Raw genomic sequence first — 27,689 nt, forward strand, 5'->3', positions numbered from 1 at the left:
AGCTTTTCCCTGGAATTAAAAAAACCAGAACAGAGGAGGAGAGCCTGGGGGAGACCAGAAGCCATACTGCCATCTGTGTAAGAGGAAGGCTTGTAGCAGGACAGTGTATGGCTGGTGCACAGACAGAAAGGGCCCTGGTACCAGCTGCATTCAAAGATCCAGGCGTGTTTTTGTCCATCCTCTAGCTCGCTGTTTCAATCCTTCATTGTATTCCAACAAATTTCTAAATTAGTCTAAACTGGAATTCTGTCCCTTGGAACCTATTTGCTGCAAACTCTCTGAGCCTTGGTTTTCTCATTAAAAGGGATGATAATCCCTTTTTCATAGAATTGTTATGAATATTTTAAAAAGATATTGCATATAAAGTGTTCAAGACAGCACCTGGCATATAATAAGTGACCAATAATTGTTAACAATGATTATCATTTAAATCAGTACCCATGGTGCCTGTAGACAATGTGAGTGCTCCCTCTGAGCCTATTGAATCAGAAAAGAGTTTCGATTCTTCTTTCAGCTCTGTCCATGAGAGAAGGGTCATTCTTTGTGACTTAAGTGCCTTCGGTCCTCATTTGGCCCAGCCACGCCCCCTTCTCTGATGACAATCTGAGTTCTGAAGGGCTCTCACCATTTTCAGCCAGTTCTGGCGGAAGTGTCTCCCACCATGGGGGCCTGAGACAGATGGGTTTATCCCACACTCCAAACGGAGCCTCACCTCATTCCATTTCCATTTGGCTCCAGCTGGTAGACACCTACTGCACCGCTCCAAGGCTTAATTGCATTCTGCTTGTATGTTGCCAGACACTAAAACCTTGTTGTTGGAAGTTAAGTGTTTTGGGAAATGGGCTGTATTATTTTGCCAACCGAGGCTCTGGAAAGTTGGAACTGCTGAATGAGCCGCCAGACCTGACCTTGGTCTCCGACTGGTGCACCTGTACTCGCCACGGAGGACATGTTGAATCGCTTGCTGTGAGCTCTGTGAATCGACCTGGAAGATGCCCTGCTCCTGCAGGGACATTTAGTGGCACATAGTAGGCTCTCAATTGTTCTCATAATATAAATATATTGTGAATTACTCGGGCCGTTAAAAGTAAAACAATGGCAAGCAACTAAATCATGGTTGGTGCCAGACAGGGTTTTAAGCCCTCTATGTGTACTAACTCGGTGGTTCACAAACTCTGCTGCACACTAGAATCACCTGGGTAATTTCTAAAGGTCCTAATGCTCAGACCACACCCTGTACCAATGACATCAGAATTGGTGGGCAGCAAGAGTTTTAAGAACTCCCTGGGTGATTCGAATGTGAAGTCAAAGACAAGATTCAGTGAAGGTCCTCATATAATCCTCCCAGCCAGTCTATGACGTGGGTACTGTTACCCACACTGTACTATTGAGGCAACTGGCGCACAACAGACGGGTTAAGTGACTTTCCCAAGGTCACACAGCTGGTAAGTGTCAGAGTCAGGTTTGGGAGCAGGTTACCAGGTCCCAGAGCCCAGGCTTTTAATTCTAGAGTAAAGCACTGCAACTCCATCACTACGCTTCATCCTGCAACAGAAGCCTGAGTTTCTCCTTTCACACTCTCTCCCCACCCCACAGCTTGGGGATGCCTCATCCTCTCCCGGTTTCTCCTCATTGGTCTTCTCACCTTCAGTCTCATGGAGAAGGCAATGGCATCCCACTCCAGTACTCTTGCCTGGAAAATACCATGGGCAGAAGAGCCTGGTAGGCTGCAGTCCATGGGGTCGCTAAGAGTCAGACACGATTGAGCGACTTCACTTTCACTTTTCACTTTCATGCATTGGAGAAGGAAATGGCAACCCACTCCAGTGTTCTTGCCTGGAGAATCCCAGGGACGGGGGAGCCTGGTGGGCTGCCGTCTATGGGGTCGCACAGAGTCAGACACGACTGAAGTGACTTAGCAGCAACTTAGCAGCAGCATGGGTCACATTAAAAAGGTAAGACAAGTGAAATTAATACAACATTTTATTTAACCCAATATACCCCAGATATTATCATTCTGACATACAATCAATGTTAAAAAAATGTTAATGAGATATCCCACATTTTTCATACTAAGTGTTCAAAGTCCCGTGTATATTTTCAGTTATATCACAGCTCAGTTTGCACCTGTCACATATCATGTGCTCAGTAGCTACAAGCAAGTAATGGCTACCATATTGGACAAAGTGGCTAAGAGTGTAGACCTTAGAAATTCTCATCACAAGAAAAAAAAATAATTGTGTGAGTTGATGATGGATAATATCTAGCCTTGGCAATCCTTTCACAATTTGCATATATATGTCATTATGCTGTATACCTAAAACCAATACAATGTTATATGTTAACTGTAATTAAAAAAAACAATTAAAAATAGAAAAAAAAGAACTATCATAGTTTATTGGAAGACTGAGGGTGAGAAGACAATGATGCCATGATTAACCATTTTATATTGTGGAATTCTCTCCTCTCCTCTTGGGTTTCCTGGCTTAACTGATACCAGATGCATGGGACCATTCTCAGTATAGTGTGAGTGAAGGTTCCGGAGTCCAGCCACATCTAAATTACTAGTTTAGTTAAGATAACTGTAAATTCCAATATCATCTTTTCCCTAATGGATCCTTGTTGACAGGGCCATCCCTTCTACCTCCTCACCTCCCACTTTGGAGACCATGGAGCTGGGATGTCACCTATCCAGCACATTCTATCACATACAGGAAGGTTGGCTCTGATAATGACCCCCACCTTAGATGTATTTTATACTCTTTTAAAGCAAAATGGACATTTTCAAAGCTGCTGCAAAGCTGAGTGATAAAACATCTGTGTTCCTAGCCTTTCCTCTGTCTCTTGATTGATGCTGTGGCTTTAACTCCGATTTTTCTCTTTGCTTTACCTGCACAATGTATCTGAAGACAGTCTCTCCCACTACTGTGCCACTAGCCCTGTGAAAGGAAGGACCCTTCCTACGGGCTGTCTGGAATTTAGCCACACTTACACATGGATCCCTCTTCTCTAATTAGGAATCCTTTTGTTGCAAGTGAAGGAGACCAACCCAAATCTGGCTTATTAAGCAGGCTTTGTCCACATAACTAAACAGTTCAAAGGTCCGACTTGATCCAGGTACCCTCACGGTGTAACCGAGATTTGAGACCTCTCTTACTCCATTTCTCAACTTCATTTTCCTCTCCTGGTTGGCAGTGTCTGTGTGGTGGCTCTTGGAAGCTGTAGACTTATTTTATCCTTATTGTCATTAATTCCAGCAGAAAGCTCTTTGCTCTCACCAGTTCCAACACAAGATCAGAGGTTGACTTTTATTGGATTACCTTACATGTCCATCCCTCTGTTCTACTCTGGTCCATGCTCCAAATATGACCTGTGGTCTATTTTTATATGACCTGCAATCTCAGGTTTCTACATTTTTAAATGGCCATGTATATAAAAAGAATATGCAGCACATATTTGCTATATCTGCTCCTGTTCCTTTACAGAAAAAGCCTTTCCAGGGCACATGAGGTTTTAAATACTCTCAAGATAACCATGCAGGTGGCTCAGTCAGAGCTGTGGGACAGGGCACTGCTTGACATGGGCTTGGCATATAGTAGGTACTCAATTATGGTTCTGATGAAATGCTTATGGCAAAAATACTTCTCCCCAAGGTTCTTCTTTGAGCTTGGGAGCTGGGGGGTGATGTATTGCCTCCTTCTAGTCCCTAGTCTACTTTAGTTGTAAAAGATCTTCCTTTGAGTAAATACTCCTTGCCTAAGCTGCTAATTTCCCACAGTTTATTGTGATCCACACAGTCAAAGGCTTTGGCATAGTCAATAAAGCAGAAATAGATGTTTTTCTGGAACTCTCTTGCTTTTTCCATGATCCAGCGGATGTTGGCAATTTGATCTCTGGTTCCTCTGCCTTTTCTAAAACCAGCTTGAACATCAGGAAGTTCATGGTTCACATATTGCTGAAGCCTGGCTTGGAGAATTTTGAGCATTACTTTACTAGCGTGTGAGATGAGTGCAATTGTGCGGTAGTTTGAGCATTCTTTGGCATTGCCTTTCTTTGGGACTGGAATGAAAACTGACCTTTTCCAGTCTTGTGGCCACTGCTGAGTTTTCCAAATTTGCTGGCATATTGAGTGCAGGACTTTCACAGCATCATCTTTCAGGATTTGAAGGAGCTCAACTGGAATTCCATCACCTCCACTAGCTTTATTCATAGTGATGCTTTCTAAGGCCCACTTGACTTCACATTCCAGGATGTCTGGCTCTAGGTGAGTGATCACACCATTGTGATGATCTTGGTCGTGAAGATCTTTTTTGTACAGTTCTTCTGTGTATTCTTGCCACCTCTGCTTAATATCTTCTGCTTCTGTTAGGTCCATACCATTTCTGTCCTTTATCGAGCCCATCTTTGCATGAAATGTTCCCTTGTTATCTCTAATTTTCTTGAAGAGAAACCTATATGCAGGTCAGGAACCAACAGTTAGAACTGGACATGGAACAACAGACTGGTTCCAAATAGGAAAAGGAGTACGTCAAGGCTGTATATTGTCACCCTGCTTATTTAACTTATATGCAGAATACATCATGAGAAATGCTGGGCTGGAAGAAGCACAAGCTGGAATCAAGATTGCCGGGAGGAATATCAATAACCTCAGATATGCAGATGACACCACCCTTATGGCAGAAGGTGAAGAAGAACTAAAGAGCCTCTTGATGAAAGTGAAAGAGGAGAGTGAAAAAGTTGGCTTACAGCTCAACATTCAGAAAACGAAGATCATGGCATCTGGTCCCATCACTTCATGGGAAATAGATGGGGAAACAATGGAAACAGTGTCAGACTTTATTTTTTTGGGCTCCAAAATCACTGCAGATGGTGACTGCAGCCACGAAATTAAAAGACGCTTTCTCCTTGGAGGGAAAGTTATGACCAACCTAGATAGCATTTTGAAAAGCAGAGACATTACTTTGCCAACAAAAGTCCGTCTAGTCAAGGCTATGGTTTTTCCAGTGGTCATGTATGGATGTGAGAGTTGTACTGTGAAGAAAGCTGAGCACCAAAGAATTGATGCTTTTGAACTGTGGTGATGGAGAAGACTCTTGAGAGTCCCTTGGACTGCAAGGAGATCCAATCAGTCCATTCTAAAGGAGATCGGTCCTGGGTGTTCTTCAGAAGGAATGATGCTAAAGCTGAAACTCCAGTACTTTGGCCACCTCATGCGAAGAATTGACTCATTGGAAAAGACCCTGATGCTGGGAGGGACTGGGGGCAGGAGGAGAAGGGGACGACAGGATGAGATGGCTGGATGGCATCACCGACTTGATGGACGTGAGTTTAAGTGAACTCTGGGAGTTGGTGATGGACAGGGAGGCCTGGCGTTCTGCAATTCATGGGGTCGCAAAGAGTTGTGCATAACTGAGCGACTGAACTGAAGTGAAGCTGTTAATGCCTGCCCAGTTCCTTTTTGGCAGGTTTTAAATACTTTCCTGGAGAGCAAAATGGAAGGATAATACTAATACACAACACTAGATGGAGCTACAGCTCTGAGAAATAGGCTGGGGAAGTGATGAGTAGAAGGGTGGAGTGTGGTGGAGTAAGTCTCAACTGTGTCTCCCCTGCCTAAGATAGACAGACAGACACGTTCTAGACTTGGCTCTGCCACTTACCGGCTATGTGACTGTTGGCAAATGACCTCAAGTGCCAGCATCCTTACTTGTGAAATGGGGATTATAACAATGATCACATTGGTATGGTATGCTGTGACCGTCAAGTAGGATGCAAACTGTGGAACACAGAGTAAAAGTAAGTTAACGGGATGCTAGGAAGTTCCATCACTAGAGCTACTCCTGGGGGCATGGTTCCAAAAGCAAAGTAACTTTAGTGACCTTCTGGTCTCATATGATCAGGGCTGGGCGGCAGGGTCAGAGGGCAGCAGCAAAAGGGAGGGAATGCAGAGTTAGCGGAACATGGGCACAAAACACCTTTTGGAGACTCCGTTTCACCATCTGGAAGGCAGGGTAGCCCTGCCTTGCAGGATGATGATGAAGAAATGAGATAACACACAGCAAGCATTTTGCACAGTGTCTGGAAGGAAGCGGTCCCTCTGTCAGTGCTAGGTTGTGAATGGCTGCTTGAAGCTTTTTGCAAACCCAGTCCTCAAGACCCTCTCTCCACTCTCCTCTTCTGCCCTCTCCTCCCACTTCCTGCTTTAACTGTCATGACCCATAGGATGCTGAGGTCCTATGTCTGTCTCCACTGCCACCCACTCTCCTGAGTTTTAAATCCCCCCCACTTGACTGCCCCACAAGCACCTCCCGCTCAGTATGCACAAAATAGAACTCCTTACCTTCTCATTCTGAATGTTCTTTTCTTCCTTTCCTTCTGCTACATTAAAGGTACCAATTTCCACCCAGTGGTCTGAGCTGGAAAATCGGACATGATTCCCGATGTTTGTGTCTTCTGTCCACTTGTAATACACCAAACCGACTTCTGCTGATTCCACCTTTAAATATCCTTTTAATGGATCTCCCTGGCCCCAGTGTCATGTGCTCCCTATAATCACTGCTACGGCAGCCGTATCTTAGCACCCTGTTCCCTGCCTTGCACTCACACAGTGGTTATTTTTTTTTTTTTCCTGAATGGAAGTATGATTATTCCCCTGCTGAAAATCCTTCCCTGGCTCCCCATGGCCAGTAAGTTGGCCTAAACTTCTTAACATGGCCTGAAAGAAAGAAAACAGTCACTCAGCTGTGTCTGACTCTTTGAGACTCTGTGGCTTGTAGCCTGTTTCTGTTCTTGAGATTCTCCAGGCAAGAATACTGGAGTGGGTTGCCATTCCCTTTCCCAGGGGATCTTCCTGACCTGGGGATCGAACCTGGATCTCCTGTGCTGCAGGTAGATTCTTGATTGTCTGAGCCACCAGGGAAAATTAACATGGTCTGCTGCTGCTGCTAAGTCGCTTCAGTCGTGTCCAACTCTGTGCGACCTCAGAGACGGCAGCCCACCAGGCTCCCCCGTCCCTGGGATTCAAAACTCTGGTTTCTACCTCCCTCCCTGGCCTCTGTCTCCTCTCCTTCCCTGTGCTCACTACCAACCTGACCTTACAGTCCAGCCAGACATATGTTATTTCAGATGACATTGAGTTTCTTTTTGCCTCTTGGCCTTTGCCCTCCTTCTTTCTTCTCCACTCTCCCTCACCCCAATCCTGATTTAATACAGAAAAGTTTAGGGGCTTTCCTGGTGGCTCAGATGGTAAAGAATCTGCCTGCAATGCAGGAGACCCAGGTTCAGTCCCTGGGTCAGGAAGATCCCCTAGAGAAGGGAATGGCTACCTACTCCAGTACTTCTTGCCTGGAGAATCCTAAGGACAGAGGAGCCTGGCGGGCTACATTCTACAGGGCCACAAAGAGTTGGACACGACTGAGTGACTGAACACACAGAGTTTAGAATCTCCTAACTGAACAGCCTCCTTATAGAGTGCATCTCACCTCTACACCCCAGTGGCTTGTCACGACATCACACTAAACAAAGAGTACCACCGTGGATATCATGTAGTCCCTCTGCCCTCTCCATCGCCCTTTGCTGACCTGTGTCTCTAGGTAAATTATCTGAGATCAGGGACTTTGTCTGCTTTGGTCATTGCTCTACCCTTAGAACCTAGAACTTGGTTGGTTGATGCATATTCAGTTCTTGATAAATATTCATTGACTAAAAAGAGTAAATAATGGAATAGGTGAGATGCTGCGTAGACAGAAAAATAGTTCAACTCTCTTCTTTCCACCCCTTCTGGATCATGGGGAGACGCTGGGGTCCAGCCTATATGAGCATTCCAATAATCAAGTCCAGTTGTTTAATTGTTCATTCAGTTTGGCTGTCAGTGAGACAGTTAAAATGACTACAGGTCCTGTAACTTAGTAAGATGTAGGGGGAAAGAAGACCGAGATGGGAAAAGAAGACGAAGATGAGAAAAGAGGTTAAATGGCAATAAACCCACACAATTTTGAGATGACTGGAAATTAAGCTTCCTTGTACAACCAAACCCAACACAAGATATTACAAGGACTCTTAAGGATGAGATTTTCTGGCACATCACTTGCCTTGTTGGGAAGTGCTCCATCCATTCACCCACCAACCCACGCACTCATCTCTATCTAGGACAGTATACATAAAGTTGAAAACTACACTCTAGCTCTAATGGTATGAAATGGGCATAACATCAGCACCTACTTAACTGTAGTTGTGAGATTATTAGGCAAGAACATCACCCAGCACTGGGCCTGGTGCATATTCATAAATGGTAACTGTATGTTACTATTAGGATTTCAATACCACGCCCAGATTCCACACCTCCAACTTTTCCCCAGCCGGACAGCAAACATTCAACTCAATTTTATTATCCAGAATTTGAGGAGAAGGCTAAGAGGGAAGGATCCTGGAGAGGGTGTAGGTAGTCAGGCTGGACCAATGAGCACCAGAGCCTGGGAGCCTGAGGCTGGTGTGTGCGGGAGAAGGGGGCTTCCACCTGGGAGCAGCTCCCCCTAGAATGTTTTCAGAATCTGGTCTCCAGATGATCCTACCAGATGATAATGAGTCTCCATGAGAGCAGGCACACGGTGTAGACAGCCCTCCTCCACTGGGGTCACTGGTCGACCCAGGCCCACTATGTCTGGGCACTCTGGGACCGGATGGGGATGTTGATCCGGCTCTGCAGCCAGCTGATGTAATCCTCTTGAGGCATATGGATGATGTGTTCTCGCACAAACTAAGGGGGCAGACATATGACAGCCTCAGATTTGGTCTGAAAGCTAGACTCCGTGCCCCCTCCCCTCCCCAAGAAGATCCCAGAAGATTTATGATTGAGGCTGGTGGGCCCAGGATACCTCCAACCCCTCAGGCATTCATAATCAAGAAAAGGGCCTCTTTCCAGTTTCCTAGTTCAGCAGGCTAATTTTAAGTCCCTTTTTGTCAGTACTGGCCCAAAGAAATCTAGGAAGAGCAGAAAAATCCAGCTGTCTGCATCTTTTTCTCTTTTCTACTGCAGAATATCTTTTAAAAAAGTCATTTGTCCATAAACATTTTTGGGTTCACAGACTCCCTTGAGAATTGAAGACAGCCACAGGCTTGCTTCCAGGAAAGGGTTAAGACACAAAGCACAGAGTTTCACATAAATTTTAGGTTAAAAGACTCCCCACATACAGGTTAACAGAAGTTCTGTGATGTTCTACTGGGAGAAGAGCATGCTAACTTTTATGAGCTAGGGCTAATAAAACTCAGCCCAGAGAAGGGAGCATCCACATCCATAGTCCCCTCCTTTCACCCACTCAGAAACGGCCTTTTCCATAAGCTGTCACTGAGTCGTGTCCCACTCTTTGCAACCCCATGGACTGCAGCAGGTCAGGCTTCCCTGTCCTTCACCATCTCCTGGAGTTTGCTCAAACTCATGTCCATTGAGTCGGTGATGCCATCCAACAATCTCGTCCTCTGTTGTCGCCTTCTCCTGCCTTCAATCTTTCTCTAAGTGGCAGGTGGAATGCACACCCCACAACTGGAAAGATGCCCTAGAGACTTAGTTTCAGGCTAGCCTGCCAGATTCTCCCATGAAAGAGCTTCACAAGATGTGGGAAGCGGACTCTGGACATTTGAGCTTGTCCACAGGGTATTTCTCCCTCCCCCAACTCCTGACCATGTGCCCACATACACAAGCCAGGTCAGCCTGTGGAAGGGCCAGACCATCATGGAAACACTGAGAGGCCCAAGAAAGCCACCATTCGAGTCACTTCTTTGTCTTGAGACACTGAAAACCCTATTAAAATGTACATTTGCCATCACATAAAATTAAGGAAGTGACTCCACAGACATCTGTTAATACCTTAGTTGGGGGGCCCTTCCTCCGCCCCCCATCTACTTACACTTTTTCCCTAAGGGAATAGGGCACCAGGAATTTCTAGGGGAGGCGGGGAAGGTAGGCTGCTACTGCAGACCCTTGTGAGGCTCCTCAGCACCCTTCAGATAAAGACCCAAATCCTTAACTTGACCTTCGGAGATCTGCACATGCTGACCTTTCTGGTCCCCTGGGAACCGTGCACCTTCCTGCTCTCTTCCTTCCAGAGACATTGACTGCCACTGAATCCCTCTAGCAGCTCAAGTTCTGTCCTCCGGGGCCTGGGCACCTGCTCATTCCCTTTCTCTTCAGCTTGCTGCCTTTTCAGATCTCAGCTTAAAAGTCATCGCCCTCAGGGGGCTCTCATTCAGAGAAGCCTCTTCTACATTTACATTAAGTCAGGGCTCCTCAAACTTTATTGTGTGTATCAGTCACCTGGCATCTCACTGAAACACAGACGCTGAGCTGGTCAGATACAGTTCAGAGCCTGGGATGCTGCGTTTCTAACACGCACCCATGTGAGGTCCACAGGCCACGATTTTAGTTGCAAGATTCAGGGTGCTGCTCACTATGACTGTCAGTTATTGCACTCACATGTCCATTCATTTATGTTTCTCCAAAGACTCCAAGTTTCCCGGGGGGCATCATCTACATACAATATAATGTCCCCTGGAACTGAACAATCAAGGTCACAGGACAATGCCTCTTCTATTGGATGATGAGTTCCATGAAGGCTTTTATGCCTTTTAAGAAACTTCAGCAGTGGCCACAGGACTGGAAAAGGTCAGTTTTCATTCCAATCCCAAAGAAAGGCAATGCCTACCGCACAACTGCACCCATCTCACATGCTAGTAAAGTAATGCTCAAAATTCTCCAAGCCAGGCTTCAGCAATACATGAACTGTGAACTTCCAGATGTTCAAGCTGGTTTTAGAAAAGGCAGAAGAACCAGAGATCAAATTGCCAACATCTGCTGGATCATCGAAAAAGCCAGAGAGTTCCAGAAAAACATCTATTTCCGCTTTACTGACTATGCCAAAGCCTTTGACTGTGTGGATTACGATAAACTGTGGAAAATTCTGAAAGAGATGGGAATACCAGACCACCTGACCTGCCTCTTGAGAAACCTATATGCAGGTCAGGAACCAACAGTTAGAACTGGACATGGAACAACAGACTGGTTCCAAATAGGAAAAGGAGTACGTCAAGGCTGTATATTGTCACCCTGCTTATTTAACTTATATGCAGAGTACATCATGAGAAATGCTGGGCTGGAAGAAGCACAAGCTGGAATCAAGATTGCCAGGAGAAATATCAATAACCTCAGGTATGCAGATGACACCACCCTTATGGAAGAAAGTGAAGAGGAACTCAAAAGCCTCTTGATGAAAGTGAAACAGGAGAGTGAAAAAGTTGGCTTACAGCTCAACATTCAGAAAACGAAGATCATGGCATCTGGTCCCATCACTTCATGGGAAATAGATGGGGAAACAGTGGAAACAGTGTCAGACTTTATTTTTGGGGGCTCCAAAATCACTGCAGGTGGTGACTGCAGCCACGAAATTAAAAGACGCTTACTCCTTGGAGGGAAAGTTATGACCAACCTAGATAGCATATTGAAAAGCAGAGACATTACTTTACCAACAAAGGTCCGTCTAGTCAAGGCTATGGTTTTTCCAGTGGTCATGTATGGATGTGAGAGTTGTACTGTGAAGAAAGCTGAGCACCGAAGAATTGATGCTTTTGAACTGTGTGTTGGAGAAGGCTCTTGAGAGTCCCTTGGACTGCAAGGAGATCCAACCATTCTAAAGGAGATCAGTCCTGGGTGTTCTTTGGAAGGACTGATGCTAAAGCTGAAACTCTAATACTTTGGCCACCTCATGCGAAGAGTTGACTCATTGGAAAAGACCCTGATGCTGGGAGGGATTGGGGGCAGGAGGAGAAGGGGACGACGGAGGATGAGATGGCTGGATGGCATCACCGACTCGATGGACATGAATTTGAGTAAACTCCGGGAGTTGGTGGTGGTAGGGAGGCCTGGCGTGCTGTGATTCATGGGGTCATGAAGAGTTGGACATGACTGAGCGACTGAACTGAACTGAAAAACTTCAACAGTGCCTGGATGTTGAGAGGCCAGAATGAGTGTGTCTGGGGTGTTATGAGGGAAAGGAAGTGCTCGTCACCTCAATGGCCACTGCAATGTCTGGGGAGCACAGTTCCCAGGCTCTCAGCTCCTGGAGCACCTTTAGGAGGACATGGGGTCGGATCCTCAGGTCCAGGTTTTCCCCAAACTTCTGCAGTTTTGCCAGGATCTTCCTTGCAGGGCGGAAATTCTTCAGATCCTCAGGGAGTTTGGACAGCAGGTCAAAGTACCTTCAATTCCAAGGGGAGAGGATCAGTTAGGAAACTGCTGGCAGATGGTCTGGGCACCCAAAGGACCTCATCTCCACTCTCTCTCTCCACCACTCCTGGGATGTCTCCAGGGTAGCAACAGTCTTCATCTGGGGAACTTTCCTCCCTACTCAATGTAAAGTGTCCACAGATCAGGCAAGTCTTTGTTTTTAGGGATAGTAAAAACCAGAGTCATGATTTGTACAGTGGCTCAGCAGTAAGAATCCACCTGTAATGCAGGAGACACAGATTCAGTCCCTGGGATGGGAAGATCCCCTGGAGAAGGGAATGCAACCCACTCCAGTATTCTTGCCTGGGAAATCCCATGGACAGAGGAGCCCAGTAGGTTACAGTCCATGGGGTCAAAAAGAGTCAGATATGTCTTAGAAACTAAACAACAACGGCAACGAAAATTAAGGGCATGTTTTAAAGACAGGCATTGATGATTCTTCTGCCAAGCGGACAATGTTTAAAGTTATAAGGAAGGAAAAATACTGGGGTTCTGAAGCTACTCTTCGAGAGTTAATTGAGCCAAGGAGGACATGGACACACTTGTGGGATACCTTCTAGGATGCAAGAGGTTCTCACACACCAGCTGCTGAGGACATGTGTCTGTGTATGTGTATTTTCCATGTTCCTGAAAATGAACAATCAGGGGCCATGATTTTGGTGTTTCAGTGGGTTTTAAGAACCTACTTTGGCCACTGGATGCAAAGAGCCTTCTCACTGGAAAAGACCCTGATGCTGGGAAAGATTGAGGGCAGGAGGAGAAGGGAGGGACAGAGGATGAGATGGTTGGATGGCATCATTGACTCAACGGACATGAGTTTGAGCAAACTCTGGGAGAAGGTGAAGGACAGGGAAGCCTGGCGTGCCTCAGTCCATGGGGTTGCAAAGGGTTGGACATGACTGACTGAACAAAAAAAATTAATATTATGACAGCATGTGAAGGTAGTTTGGGAATGTGTCCTTGAGACAGTGGGAAAAAGGTAGGTTCTAACCTAGGGGTTCAGGTGTGGGTGAAGGTAGGGGTGTTATCTCGTGGAAAATGGGTTTTTCCCCTGATTATAGAAAAAGTTGAATAAAAACTTGATCATCCATCATATATTGTGGCTGCTCATACTGCTTTATATTTGTGATGTATGTTTATATATTTATTCTGATCTCTTTGTAAGCTCCCATTCTGCATTATTAAAACTGTTGAAGGGATTCTTGGTACATTTTTAGGCTTTCCTATCTTACTCTAAGATCTTGATTTACTCACCCTGACAGGATGGAGGTGTGGGAAATCAGACTCCAATTTTATATTGCAGATAAGTGTAGAGACAGGTCAGACAGGGGTTTAAATCCTAAAGTTTCCTGATTTGTAAAGTGGGGAGTAATATGTACCCTTCAGGATTTTTGTGGGGAATAAAATAGATAATTCATGAAAAGTGCTTAGGAGGGGTGTCTACCATCCAGGAATCACTCAATTTGCAATATTTTGTGTTGTATTTATTATCACCCCTGTGCTGGGGGCACAGTGTTCTTGAGGTATGCCTGTCTGGCTTTGTATCATTAAGAGTTAAGTTATTTGGGGAATATAGTTCTCCCCCTACAGACCTCAGGATCTGTTGGTATTTTCAGATTGATTTGCCTCTTCTGCTTCTCTTATAAGGGCTGGCAAGTGAGTCTATATTTGCAAGCTGAAGCAAACAGAAGGTAAATATGGAGAGTGCAGCTAGGTAGATTATCTGTGGCTCAGGAACTGTGGGGTTTCTTGCCTGATTATACTCTGGATATAGCCTGTTTTGGGAGGGGGGCCCTCCTGGGGCCCCAGGACAGTTTTGGAGTGATGCCTCTCTGCCTTGAGGATAATGGGATTGAATGTAACTTTGTAACACCAGTACGCCTTTACCCTTCCCAGGGACTGCCTTATCTGGCTCTCAGGATCTTTACCAGTGGTCTGCAATTTCTTCTGCATCGGCTTTTACCGTGGAGACTTGGTGTCTCATTTTGGCTATATCCTTTTGGAAATTTGAGACAAGGTTGAAAGAGAGGAACTTCTGGATACCTCTTTCTTCTTGGCGCCTGCATCACAGATGGTATGAGAAAGAGGAAGATGAATCAGATACTTTTTTTCTTTTACCTTCCTAGCTGCCCTCAGAGATCTGAGTTAAACACCTTTTCCTTCTTGAGGTCCTTCTTAACCCTCTCAGCTACCCTGTAAGATACCAGCGGGCTTTGGGCATAAGAAGCCTCAGCTCTCTCCAAGGTCCTGAAATGCTCATTGTCTTACCAAACCCAGTCCACTTTTTAATCAGTCCTCATTCTCTCTCTACTTTTGATTGTCTTTCCCGTTTTCTCATCGATAAGATGGAGGAAAATAATTATTCCTAGATCCCAGGGGTGAGGAGTAAATGATAATGCGTGTATAGTGCTGAGCTTAGTGCTGACTCACAGCAGGTGTTTAACTCATGTTGGTTCCTCTCCTCCTCAGGCCCTTCATCATCTTGTGCATATATCTTCTCTCTCCAAAGAGACTATATTACAAATATAACCATGCCGTCAACCATATACACATTTCGATGGCTTTCCATTTACTCAGAATAAAGTCCTTTGAGTGACTTACCCCCTAAGGCTCTGGATTGTTCAGCCCCTATGACAACTTCCAGCCTTATCTCTACCTTTTCCACCCCTTTTCTCCCAGCATTTTAGGGTTTGGTTCATGAGCTGGGTCAGAAAGATCCCCTGCAGAAGGAAATGGCACTCCACTCCAGTATTCTTGCCTGGAGAATTCCACGGGCAGAGGAAGCAGAAGCTGGTGGGCTATAGTCCAAGGGGCCGCAGAGTCGAACATGACTAAGTGACTGAGCACAAGTGAACAAAGTCTCTGAGATAAATTTCAGCTTGTCAGGGTTCAGCCTTAATGCCACCTCCTTAGAGAGGTCTTGCTGGATTACCAGTCTGCATTAGGTCCTCATGGTTTCACTCCTTCTCCTAGAGCCCTTTTCCCTTACTGTGGAGCAGTGACTATAAATTGTACCTATAAATCTATCAGTTCAGCTGTTTTGTCTCTGCCCATATTTTCCAGGAGACTATAAGCTCCCCGAGGGCAGGGAACATGTCCTTCTCATTCCCTGTTATCGTCCCAACACCAAGCATCTGGTGGTTATATACTAAGTGCCAGATGAATGTCCTTTGAGTGAATGGATACACGTGTGCTCTTACTTCATGAGGATTTCCATCTTATCCTGTAGACAGAAGCCAGCCTCCTGGGCCACGCTGTAAAACTTGGCCCTCATGGTGTTACACACCCCACTCTTGTACTGGATGATGTCACGGTTGGCACGGCTGTGGACACAGATAAGATGGGCTTAGGGGACCAAGCCCAAGGGACAGATGCATCCCTGGGGGCCCAAGGTGCTTTGCAATAATACACAGCCAGGTTCTCCAGCCTCACCTGGGACCTCCCTCAGCATTCCCCTGGATGTAGGCAATAACAGACCTTCCCAACAATGTTGGACTGGTGACTCAGGCATTATTACATGAGCCCATGATGAGACATCTGGTCACTTTAGCTCAGCAAGTGCTAAGGACAGTGAGATGAAAATAGAACCTTGAGCTGGGAGGTGGGAGATTCAGGTTCAAACTGCCTACCACCACATTTTAGCTATGTGGCCTCTGGTGAGACGTTTCATCTGGCCAGGTTTCAGACTGTTTCCTTGTAGAATGGGACAGTACCCCTGCCTCACAGAACTAGTTTTGAGGAATAACCACTAATGAATATAGCACTTTTGAACTGTAGTGCTGGAGAAGACTCTTGAGAGTCCCTTGAACAGCAAGGGGATCAAACAAGTCAATCCTAAGGGAAATCAACCCTGAATATTCTTTGCAAGGACTGATGCTGAAGCTGAAGCTCAAACACTTTGGCCACCTGATGCGAAGAGCTGACTCATTTGAAAAGACCCTGATGCTGGGAAAGATTGAGGGCAGAGGGAGAAGGGGGGCAACAGAGGATGAAATGGTTGGATGGTATCATCGACTCAATGGACATGAGTTTGAGCAAACTCCGGGAGACAGTGAAGGACAGGGAGCCTGGCGTGCTGCAGTTCATGGGGTTGAAAAGAGTCAGACAGGACTGAGTGAACAACAACAAGAGCCAGCATGGAGGAAGGATCTGTTGCCACTGTCTGCATGGGTTGCTCCACATCTTGGCTATAAGCCCCTTGCCCTGGGAGTCCTTTGTCCTTCAGTTGTATCTATGGCTTCAGGGAGTTTGGTTGGCACTGGATTATTTCTACATCCCTGGGAAGATGGGGGCTGCAGTTGCCACAGTCCCTCTTGCCTGGCACCTTCTGTTGCCCACCTGGCATACCTTTTAAGCTTCTTCTGGAGCACCTGGGAGTGGCTGTCTCCACTTGTACTGCTGGATCTGTCACTGAGACACAGAAAAATGGTTTCATGTTGCCTGGAGTCTGATTTCCCCCCAAAGGGTGACTCAGGGTCCCCATGACATCTGCCAGCCTCAGGTGAGTGTGGTGGTTCTAATCAAGGCATTTGATAGAACTGCGTATTTTCCCCACACTTTGGTCTTTGCTCCCACTGGACACTCTGCTTGGAGAGTCTTCCTTGTTTCTTCCCCAGCTGCCCAAATCCTGCCCAATCTCATGGCCGAGAGCAAGTGCTGCTCTGACTCTCGTAGTCCAGTGGCGGCCTACTGCCTCGGCATTTTGTGGGGATGACAAGTTTTCAGGAACCCAGCTTCTTCTTTATAAAATCAGTCTCTCCACCTGGAGGACAGGTTCACTGTGGACACTCCCATCCTCCTCTCTGTTTGAGCTTCTTCTGGGGTTGAGTGCAGATCTGGGGAGGGGCAAGTCCTCCTGGTCATGCTGTCTGGGGTGGTCCCAGCCCCAGGCTGCCTCTTCATCCAAGGATTCTCTTATCTGAACTGGACCCTGGTGCTGAACACCCATTTCACTCAATTTGGGAGACAGGCAGAGCTGGGTTCAGAGCCCAGCCCTGGCACTGTCTACTCCTGGGCTGTGGAGAAGCGCCTCTGCTCTGGAGCGTCAGTTTCCTCATCTGTGATCAGGCAACTCCTGGTGCCGTTTGACCCTTTCTAGGTTGGGAGGTGACTGAATTCCTTAAGTGGCTGCTCCCTCCTGTGACTGCCTGGCTGGGGTCCCTAGATGGGGTAAAGCTCTTTGCTCATCCCCGTCCCCCCATACCTTCTGCAAGGTCCTCCTCCAGTGACCTGGGCCTTCAGCACCCATGTCCAGCATCTTCTCTCATACATCTGCCCCACTTTGTGTCTTCCCAACATTTGAGACACTGACTTGACTGCTTTATCTGTGTGATTCTAGAGAGTGAAACTATTTTCCTTATGCCTGTGATGTGTGGCAAATCCTCCCCTTCCTGCTCTGTGACATGTTGGACTTCTTCAGGGAGGCCAGTCATTTCTCAGACCCCTCCCCACAGGAAAGGGCCCGGCCTTTGCTGCTTTTCCCAGAGGCTCATGGGACTGGACCCAGAGGTCTCAGGTCTGGCAGGTGATGGAGCAAACCCTTATCCCATCTAGCTAGAGACCAGAGCCCTGGTAATAATACCCAGAAGGCACTGCATTTGGATTCCAACCAGCTGCCCCTACCTCTGCTGGTGAATTCTTTGGGGGAGCAAGTGGGCTTTGACCTTCCTCCTATAGATGGCTCTCTTCTAGAGCTGATAGTGTGACTCAGGGGGAGGCAGGAAGTGAAGGAAGTAGTGTTATTAGCTGTGATTAAAACAACAACAACAACAACAAAGGCCCCTTCTGCCTGTCTCAATCAATCCTTTCCTTGACCCTCCTTGAATTTCAGCCCTACTGGTCTTTGCTTAGCGCCTCTAAGCTTCCTCCTGCCGCAGACCCTTTGCACATCTGTTCCCTCTGTTTGGAATGCTATTCCTTCTATTCCCTCCACAGCACGGATCCTAGGTTCTATGGGAAGGCACAGGAATCACCTGGAGAAACTGCTCAGAATGAATGCAGATTTCAGATCCTACTGTTCCCAGCCACAGACTAGCTAATTCTTCTTTTTCCCTCAGGTCCTAGCTTAAATGTCAGACTCAGCCTTGGTTAGAGTCCTGGTGCTCAACATTCACCTAATCCTCCATAATTCTCCTTCAGAATGCTATTTATGGTCATGATTACACAACTATCTCTGTGGGATTATTTGATAAATGCATGACTCTCCCATTAGAACAGTAGCTCTTAACCACTGGCAGGATTCAAGGAGTCCAAGAATGCAGATGGAAAAAAAAAAAAAAAAAACAACAGGTTGCATCTTTAGCCTTTCACAGAAATGGAAATCACAGGTTTTTATACATCACATTAAAATTATGGGAGATACTTTGAAAAATCATTTACACTTGACACTAATCCAAAATTATAGTAGTTATCAGAGCTGCTGCTATGTCTTATTGTATAAGGCATTGCTGATGAAGCTCACAGATGACTATATATCTCATATTTGGTTACAATATTGTAATCAATATTACTATAGATTTCTTTGTAAACTTCTATAGTTTATAGTCTGCATTTGGAAGCATTTTGCTGAAAGGAATCCATAAGCTTTCTTGGATGGTCAAAGAGTCTATTTCACAGAAGAAGTTATGATACCAGACCAGATAGTGGGCTCTACCCACAGGGCAGACTGCATCTGTCTTGTTTGCTGCTGAATCTCAAAAGAGCCGAGCATAGCTCCTGGGACATAGTGGGGACTGAGAAGTATTCTCTAGATGAACAAGTAAATTGGGGGCAGACCTGCCCTGCCCCATTACAAGTCACCTGAGTAAAGAGGGAAGGGGTAGTTCCAAGACACACCCTCCCCCCTTCATCTCTCCACTACCAGAGAAGACTAACTTTATGGCACACGATTGTTGGGAAGTAACGGCTGAATACTCACCACCAAGCCCTGGGAGTCAAGTAACTTATTTCCAGTGAAGAAGGAAGAAGATCCCTTCCTTGCCCCCCTTCCCACAGTCTGGTGAGGGTGTCTCTGCAATGCCCCCTGGAACTGTGTGTTGCCTCCTGACTTACCTGCTAGGGCCCCACGCCTTCCTACCTTGATTTGCGGGTGGTCTGCATGTCCTTATAGGCAGAATCGCTCTTGTTTTGTCTGAGCACTGACAAGATGCTGCAAAGCAAGATGAGTCACTTAATAAGGCTCTGAACATATGATGCTCTGAGGAAGTAAACATCCATGGGAGAACGGAGGGTGCTCATCTACAGCGGGGATCCTAGGTTCTATAGGAGGGCATATGAGTCACCTGGAGGAACGGCTCAGAATGCAAGTGTAAACTCCTGAGCCACATTCCTAGAGATCTGGAAACATTAGGTCTGGAGTGGGACCCCAAAGCTGCACACACACACACATGCATACAGTCTTCTGACTTGGGTTCGCAGAGAACATACTTTGAAAACCTTAGAATTTCCTGACACACCACGAAACAATGCCTGCTCAAAGTGCTTGTTAAAAAATATGGTTTCCTCTAGGGATTTTGGTTCAGCGTGTCTGGGATGAAGACCATAAATCTGTGGTTTTCACAAGTGCCCCAGCTGATTCTGATCTTTGGGATGTTTGGGAAAGACTGTTAGAGGATTTTTAGAAAAGGTCATCTTCCTAAACAATGTTATGATCTGAATGTTTATGGTACTACTATTGCCCCTCTACCCGCCCGCCATATTCATATGTTGAATCCTAACCTTTCAGAGGATGCTGTTAGGAGGTGGTGGCCTTTGGGAGGTGATTAGATCATGATGGGGGAGCCCTAATGATTGAAACTGATGCTCTTGTAAAACAGACCCTGGAGAACTAGCTTGTTCTTTCTACCACGTGAGGAGGCAGCCGTCTATGAAGAAGAGAGTCCTTGCTGGACACTGAATCTACTGGCATCTGGATCCAGGACCTTCCAGCCTCCAGAACTGTGCAAAATAAATGTTGTTCACAAGCTCCTCAGTTTACGGTATTTTTTGTTATATCAGTCTGAACACACGAAGACATGGGACCAAAGGGCAGTCTGGCCCTTGAGGCTCGGGGCTGGAAAGGCAGGCTTTCAGGGGTTTCTAATAAGCCCAGAACTCTATGTCTGTCTTGATGGGAGCAGATTTGGTGTCTAAAGTGAAACAGGAATCCACATTTTTAAAGTGAATCAGGCAAAAGAAAACCTGCAGCTTTCCCTAACTGTCTCTGTGCAGCTCTGCAGAGAAGCCTCCAATATTTGCTCTTTGTGACAGATTAAGGAGACTTTTCTCCTAGAGGAATGGAAGCAGATGGGAAATTTCAACAGGTTCTTGCACTGTAACCATGGTTATTTTATCATTAAAGTGAATGCAGGGGCCAGGTGAAGAGTTTTGTGAGAACCAGGTTCTCGTGTGGTTTAGTCTTTGAGTGCCTGAAGCGAGTCATCCTTCTCCATCTATGAGATGGGACAAAGGAATTGGGCACTGGTTAATCTATCTGTCTCAGCAAAGTGCTGCAAAGGTTCCCCAGGACACTGCACATGAAATCAAAGCAGCCACCACCTCCACTGTCACCAATCTTTACATGCTTACAATATGCCAGGCACAGGCTAATATGTTAAATGCATCACCTCACTAAATGCTTAATGTGACTTGGTGGCGTAGACATTATTTCCATAATAATGAAAACACTTTACCAGGAAATTATCATTTAATTCTCATTGCAGCCCTTTGGGATAGGTTATTAAGGAGCCTCATTTAACAGAATTGGAATCAGGCTCAGAGAGGTGAAGCAACTTGCTCAACAGCACACAGCCATTAACTCATGGAAATAGAGCTCAACCCTCCTCTGCTTGGTCCCACTGCCAATGCCTGGATGATACACAAGCTCATTCTACAGATGAGAAAACTAAGGTTTAGAGAAAGGCTGAGGGACTTGTTCAAAGGCACTACGTCTTGAGCCCACGTCAGTCTGATTCCAAAGCCAGTGTTCATGACGTGAGTGCTCACACAGGGAAGGAGCTTCTTGAGCTGATGCTTCATCACTGTCGTCTGTCTTTGATGCTGATAAGTCAGGCAAAGAGGCTGGGGCCGTAAGGGCCAACACTGTCGCCGCGTGCCTTCAGAGCCACCCTTCAGGGCCCCGAAGCAAGCTGAAGCAGCAGCAGCCGCCAATTCATCATGAACAAGCAGAGGCGGGTGAGACGCATGTGAGCGTGCTTGGTGAACTGTAATTATGGTAATAACAATAACCAATAAGTCATAGCCGGCATCCTAGTAGGCTGAAGGTGATGATGAACCTCTCTCGTGCCTCATTTATTCTCGGGAAGTAATTTGCTTACTCAGAGGGATCCACGCTTGGGAAGGGAGCTTCAGCTCTAGCCTGCATGGTCTCCAAGGCTTTTAGAGGGTCAGACATCCAGTGCCTGGGGCTTTCCACCGGAAGGAGGACACCTCGGGTTCAAGTCCTGACGCTCTGAGCCAATTACATTGGCTGTCTGTCAGCTCGAAACTTCAAAGGGATTCTTTTTGCTCCATGGTTAGAAATCAGAATCCTAGAGGTGGCTTCCAAGGTCTCAGCAGACGTATACCTCTCCTCACCCCATTCTGGCAGCATTTCGGTCCGTTCTGAGCATGTCTGCACATGCATGCCTGCAATATTCACTCCCCTTGCCCGCTCTCCCTGCTCCTCTAGTAACTTGGGCTAGCTAGCTCTTCTTCATGCTTCATCCAAAATCTCAGCTCAAAGTTTCCTCCTTGGAGGGAGCTTCTCTGATCCCCATCCCAGACGAGATCAGATGCTCCTATTACTTCCTCTTACAGGTCTGAGATTTCTTTCATAACACTTCCTGCAATAATAAGTACAGTTGGTCCATCCATATTCATAAATACTCACTAAAAGAATGAATGAATAACCTTTGGGTTCCTGGGAAGAAGGGCAGCGTAGTAGTTAAAGGAAAAGTTTTTGGAATAAGAAAGTTGAAGATTTGAGTTGTTGCCTTACCATTTGTTATCTGGGTGACTTGAAACAAGTTCCTTACCCTCTCTGAACCTCATTTCCTTATTTGTAAAATACAGACAACAGTACCTACCTTGTGGGGTTGTTGGAAGGACTCAGGGAGGTGATATATGTGAACAAAGTATACGGTTCAGCACTTGTCACAGAGAAAATGTTCAACCACGGGGCACTGCTGGCCTGAACGATATCACTCTGATGCTGACATCCTTTATTTGACCAGGGAGCAAGAGAATATACCTGGGTGCCTGTCTTTGCATCTCATTTTCCATGGTGATTGTTCTCCGGGCATCTTCCCGAACCATCTCTAGGAGCTTCTGCAGATCTGATGGGAACACAAGAAGTCACTGTCTGCAGGGTGCCTGTGAGACAGGACTGTGCAGGTCAGGACCCAGCTCCCAGCCTGATATCACCTTGGCTTTGGAGCACTGGCACCTGATAGCTCAGTTGGTAAAGAATCCACCTGCAATGCAGGAGACTCTGGTTTGATTCCTGGGTTGAGAAGATCCACTGGAGAAGGGATAGGCTACCCACTCCAGTATTCTTGGGCTTCCCTTGTGGCTCAGCTGGTAAAGAATCTGCCTGCAATGGGGGGACTTGGGTTCGATCCTTGGGTTGGGAAGATCCCCTGGAGAATGGAAAGGCTACCCACTCCAGTATTCTGGCCTGGAGAATTCCATGGACTTTATAGTCCATGGGGTCACAAACAGTTGGACACAAATGAGCAACTTTCACTTCACTTCACTTCGGAGCACTGGGGAGCTGGAGAAGGATAAGACCAGGGTCTAGACGTCTGACAGGCTGTAAACATGATTCCTCTGCCTCCTACCAGTGACCAGCCATCTCCTTTAGAATGCCATCTAGATTCCTCCCTGTGGCCTGTGAGGCCTTGTGGGTCTTAGCTGCTCTTTGTTCCTCCTGTCTCATGCCATTCTCCACAACCTCTGCCCCCTGGAACTCTATTGCAGCCTGAGAGCACTGCTTCTACTTCCAAGAAGAAATCAAGAAATCACCTTATGGGGGAAAACCTTCTCTTACTGTATAGGCCTGAGGTTCCAAAATGGTGACCCATAGGCTGATTGGATCAGATTGGACTGGGATGCCCAAACTTGTTAAAACTGGTGGTTTTCCCATAAAAACACCCAGGCCTCCAGCTTCCCTGTAAAGATTCCGAGGTGGGGCTCATCACTGTTGTGTGCTAATAGGGCCTTCAGACTTTCAGGGCTTTCTCCAGCTCACCATCGCTCTCCCTACTCGTCATCACACTGCTGCTGCTGCTGCTAAGTCGCTTCAGTTGTATCCAACTCTGTGTGACCCCAAAGACGGCAGCCCAACGGGCTCCCCGGTTCCTGGGATTCTCCAGGCAAGAACACTGGAGTGGGTTGCCATTTCCTTCTCCAATGCATGAAAGTGAAAAGTGAAAGTGAAGTCGCTCAGTCGTGTCCGACTCTTAGCGACCCCATGGACTACAGCCTACCAGGCTCCTCCATCCATGGGATTTTCCAGGCAAGAGTACTGGAGTGGGGTGCCATTGCCTTCTCCGTGTCATCACACTAGTTGACTTGTATTTCCGTACTTTGTATTGTTGCTTTTTATACAATGTAGAAATATTTCTCTGTGTCTGACTACTGTGTGTTGACTTGAGTTCTCTCAAAAGATAATGTTCAAGTCCTAATCCTCAGTACCTCAGAATATAAATTATTCATGTTTTTATTTGGAAATATGGTGGCTGCAGGTGTAGTAACGATGAGGATACACTGGAATGGCATGTGTGCATGCTAAGTCTCTTCAGTCATGTCCGATTCTTTGCAACCCCATGGGCTGTAGCTAGCCAGGTTCCTGTGTCCATGGGATTCTTCAGGCAAGAATACTGGAGTGGGTTGCCATGCTCTCCTCCAGGGGATCTTCCTGACCCAGAGATCAAACCTGTGTCTCTTACGTCTCCTGCATGGGCAGGAGGGTTCGTCACCACTAGAACCAAATGGGAAGCTCCACGTTGAAGTAGAGTGGGCCCTTAATCCAACAGATTGGTGTCTTTGTAATAAGTGAAGAAGATGGCCATGTGAGGATGGAGGCAGACTGGACTGTGGCTGCATCTACAAGCCAAACTGTCAAGGATGCCAACAACCGCTAAAAGCTAAAAAAGGCAGGGAAGGGTTCTTCCACACAGATTTCAGAAGAAACAAAGCCCTGCTGACACCTTGGAGTCTAACCTCCAGAATTGTGAAACAATAAACTAATGCTGTTTTCACCCAGGACGTGGTCTTTTGTTAAGGCGGCTCCAGGAATCTAGTACATGGACACTCTTAACAGCTGGAAAATAACATATATCTGGAGTAAGCTACATGCTTCAGGGTGAGTAGGAGAGTAGAAGCTCTAAGTGCTTTATACGGATACAGATGGGTAAGGTAAGTAGTTGGCACTGTGCTTGTCATCCAGGCATTGTCAATATTTGCAGAATAAATAAGTAAATGACTAAGGAGAGAAAAAACAGAAAGGGTTTGGAAAGCTCTGAGCTAGATCTGGAATATTGATGAAGGAACACAACGCCAATGGAGACACTTTCCTTCAGTCTGTGTCTGTAGTCGCCTCGGGGCTAAGTCTCAAAAGCCATACCTGGACGGGTGAAGCCAGCGCTTCCCAGGACCGTTCACGTCCAGCCTGGTTTGTGAGCGTTATCACTGGGTGCTGGGAAGAGGGTGTTCTCCTCAGCGACCTCCCCTCAGCCATCTGGGCTGTGATAATCATCAACATTTAGCCATTTTCTACTCCACCTTCCTCATTCTCAAGCAGTTCACCTTCCTAGTATCCTGTGGGCAGGGTTCCATTTGACCTGACTCTGACCTTCCTTTTTGTCTTGTCATGCCCACCTCCCCTCCTGCTATGCATCCCAGCATCCTTGTGGTGTGTCCAGAAGCCTGTTATTGAGGGAGCTCTGGCTTTCTTCCCTTCTCTGCTCCCCCATTTCTGCCCCTACTCGTAAGCAAATCAGTCTAGTGGGTGGATCCCAGAGAATGCCCAAAGCGACCCAGCACACTGGGCAGCTCTCCCAGAGAATCCCCTCTAAGGCTCCATATGCCACTTAAGGCACTGAAGTTTGTTTGTTTTTTTCCTGCTAGCCAGTAATGTCTCTGGGCAGGAATGGTGCCCACCAACATTGAGGTCCATCCATCCCATAGCTGAGGCTGGATGTGTATGAACTGGCACAAAGCCTTGGGGCTGTGAGGCCCGCATTTACCCACAGAGGCTAACTGAAAGGAGAGACTTGTTCACAAAAGGTACAGACGCCATGAGATAGTTTCCCTGAGGAAGACAGCCCTGTGATGGATGCCCACACTTGGAGGAACCTGCCTAGTTCTTAGTCCCCAGGGCTATGGATATACCATTACCCAATGCTCAGAGACGACAGCATCCTCTGGTTCTGGATGACAAGCCACACCCCTAAAGAAAAAATTCTAATTCCCTCCTCCATTGCCCATCCCCAGCCAGTCTAAGAACCTTACTTGAGAGCAACTATACCCTCTCTTTGGGGGAAAAGAGTGGGAGTCCTTTTGTTGTATGGGGTTGGTTCAAGGGGTTGGGGGGACAGTAGAAGCCACAGGACCCTTCTTTTTGAGTTAATAAAGTGAGTTTTTCCTCTAACAATTTCAAGACCAGCAGCTTCAAGACTGCCAAGAGAAACGGCCTGGGTTTTCGTTTCTCTGGAATCCCCTGATCACTGACTTGAGAGGAGACCAGTCCACACAGAGGCCACGGCCCGCTGTCCACAGTGATTTGTGTCTACAAAGACTTCATTATGCAGCCAGCCCTGGAAATTAAACCTTGGTCAGATGGTGTATCTCTCAGAATAGGATTCATGAATTCAGAATCAATTTGAGGAGGTTTTAGAAGGCAATGAAAGTCTGGGAAATTAATCTACTTTTGTGAAGGCTCTGACAAACACAGCAGAGTTTAAGGGATGAATAGAGGAGAAGGGTGAGGAGCTGGAGGGTGAAGAACTCTCTCTCTGGATGTTGGTCTCTGGTAGGAATGCATCTCCCAGCCATTTCTGTGCACCTGCCGTGCGCCAGGCTGAAAGTAAGACATTGTTCCATGCCTGAAGGGAGCTCACACTCCTTTCCCCTCTCTTCCTTAGTAACAGAAATATATGTATGCATATGTACTCTGTGTGTGTTGGGGGGAGGGGGCTGGGCATGGGAGGAAGCATTTATTACCCCAATTTCCCAACATCCTTTGCAACTAAAGGACTAAATGCTGTGACAAAGTCCTGTGGCTAAATTCTGGGCCATGAGATTTTAGGAGAAATGTTGTATGAAGCTTCTGAGAAGACTGCTTAAACTCGGTTGGAAGTGAGCACTTTTCTACTTCACCTACTTCCTTCTGCTTCCGTCCAAGGATGTGACTCTGATGACTGGCATTCCAGCAGCCATTCTGGACCATGAAGTGATCCATGGTGAAGAAGAAAGACAGGAGGAAGTAGGATCCCTTCATGATCTTTTGGAACCACCCTATCTCTAATCTGGCCTTCCCTGGTGGCTCAGCTAGTAAAGAATCTGCCTGCAGTACAGGAGTGAAGGTGAAGTCGCTCAGTCGTATCCGACTCTTTGCGACCCCATAGACTGTAGCCTACCAGGCTCCTCTGTCCATGGGATTTTCCAGGCAAGAGTACTGGAGTGGATTGCCATTTCCTTCTCCCCTTCCCAACCCAGGGCTTGAACCTGGGTCTCCCTGCATTGTAGACAGACGCTTTACCGTCTGAGCCACCAGGGAAGTCCTGGGTTTAATCCTTGGGCTGAGAAGATCCCCTGGAGAGGGAATGGCTACCCTCTCAGTATTCTGGCCTGGAGAATTCCATGGACTGTACAGTCCATGGGTTGCAGAGAGTTGCACACAACTGAGCAACTTTCACTACCTCTAACCTGCAAAAAAAAAAAAGTTAATAAATTTTTATCTTTTTTAAACTAGTATTTTTCAGGTCTCCATACCTAGCCAAAAGAAGTTCCTACCTGAAATAAGGAGATGTTGTTGTATTAAATGAAAATTAAGTACCTAATGGGACTTCCCAGGTGGCTCCATGGTAAAGAATCCACCTGCCAATGCAGAAGACACAGGAGTTGGGGCTTCAATCCCCGGGTTGGGAAGATGCCTTGAAGAAGAGAATGGCTACCCACTCCAGTATTCTTGCCTGGAGAATCCCGTGGGCAGAGGAGCCTGGTGGGCTACAGTCCATGGGGTTGTATAGAGTCAGACACCACTGAGCATGCATGCACTTAATGACTTATACAAGCAAGTAAAAATATGAAGAATTAAGAGGAAAGTCAGGGAAAACTTTGCAGTGAAGAGCATACGCCCCACTTAGGAAGGGCAGCTCCCGTTGAATATTTTCATACAGGTTGCTGGCCAACTGTTGCCACAAACAGTAACGTT

General features: G+C 46.6%; 1 protein-coding gene across 10 annotated transcripts in view; it reads right to left on the reverse strand.

The window, feature by feature from the left end:
* Positions 1-1,965: 1,965 nt before the first annotated feature.
* CCDC60 (coiled-coil domain containing 60) overlaps positions 1,966-27,689 on the reverse strand; it is a 176,881-nt gene continuing 151,157 nt past the window's right edge. For 7 of the 10 annotated variants that reach the window (XM_024977749.2, XM_059876391.1, XM_024977748.2 and 4 more), the window contains 7 exons: positions 22,503-22,587; positions 19,350-19,421; positions 16,622-16,684; positions 15,475-15,597; positions 14,203-14,334; positions 12,057-12,246; positions 8,367-8,755 (listed from right to left, as the gene is read on the reverse strand). In XM_024977749.2, coding sequence (XP_024833517.1) covers positions 8,654-8,755; positions 12,057-12,246; positions 14,203-14,334; positions 15,475-15,597; positions 16,622-16,684; positions 19,350-19,421; positions 22,503-22,587 — 767 coding nt within the window. In that variant the 3' untranslated portion in view covers positions 8,367-8,653. Of the gene's footprint in view, positions 6,417-8,366; positions 8,756-12,056; positions 12,247-14,202; positions 14,335-15,474; positions 15,598-16,621; positions 16,685-19,349; positions 19,422-22,502; positions 22,588-27,689 lie in introns of those variants that run through there. The other 3 variants (XR_812377.4, XR_812378.4, XR_812376.4) reach the window with 3 other exon arrangements.

The sequence above is a fragment of the Bos taurus genome, chromosome 17 (genome assembly GCF_002263795.3).
Source record: "Bos taurus isolate L1 Dominette 01449 registration number 42190680 breed Hereford chromosome 17, ARS-UCD2.0, whole genome shotgun sequence".
In the NCBI taxonomy this organism is placed as follows: Eukaryota; Metazoa; Chordata; class Mammalia; order Artiodactyla; family Bovidae; genus Bos; species Bos taurus.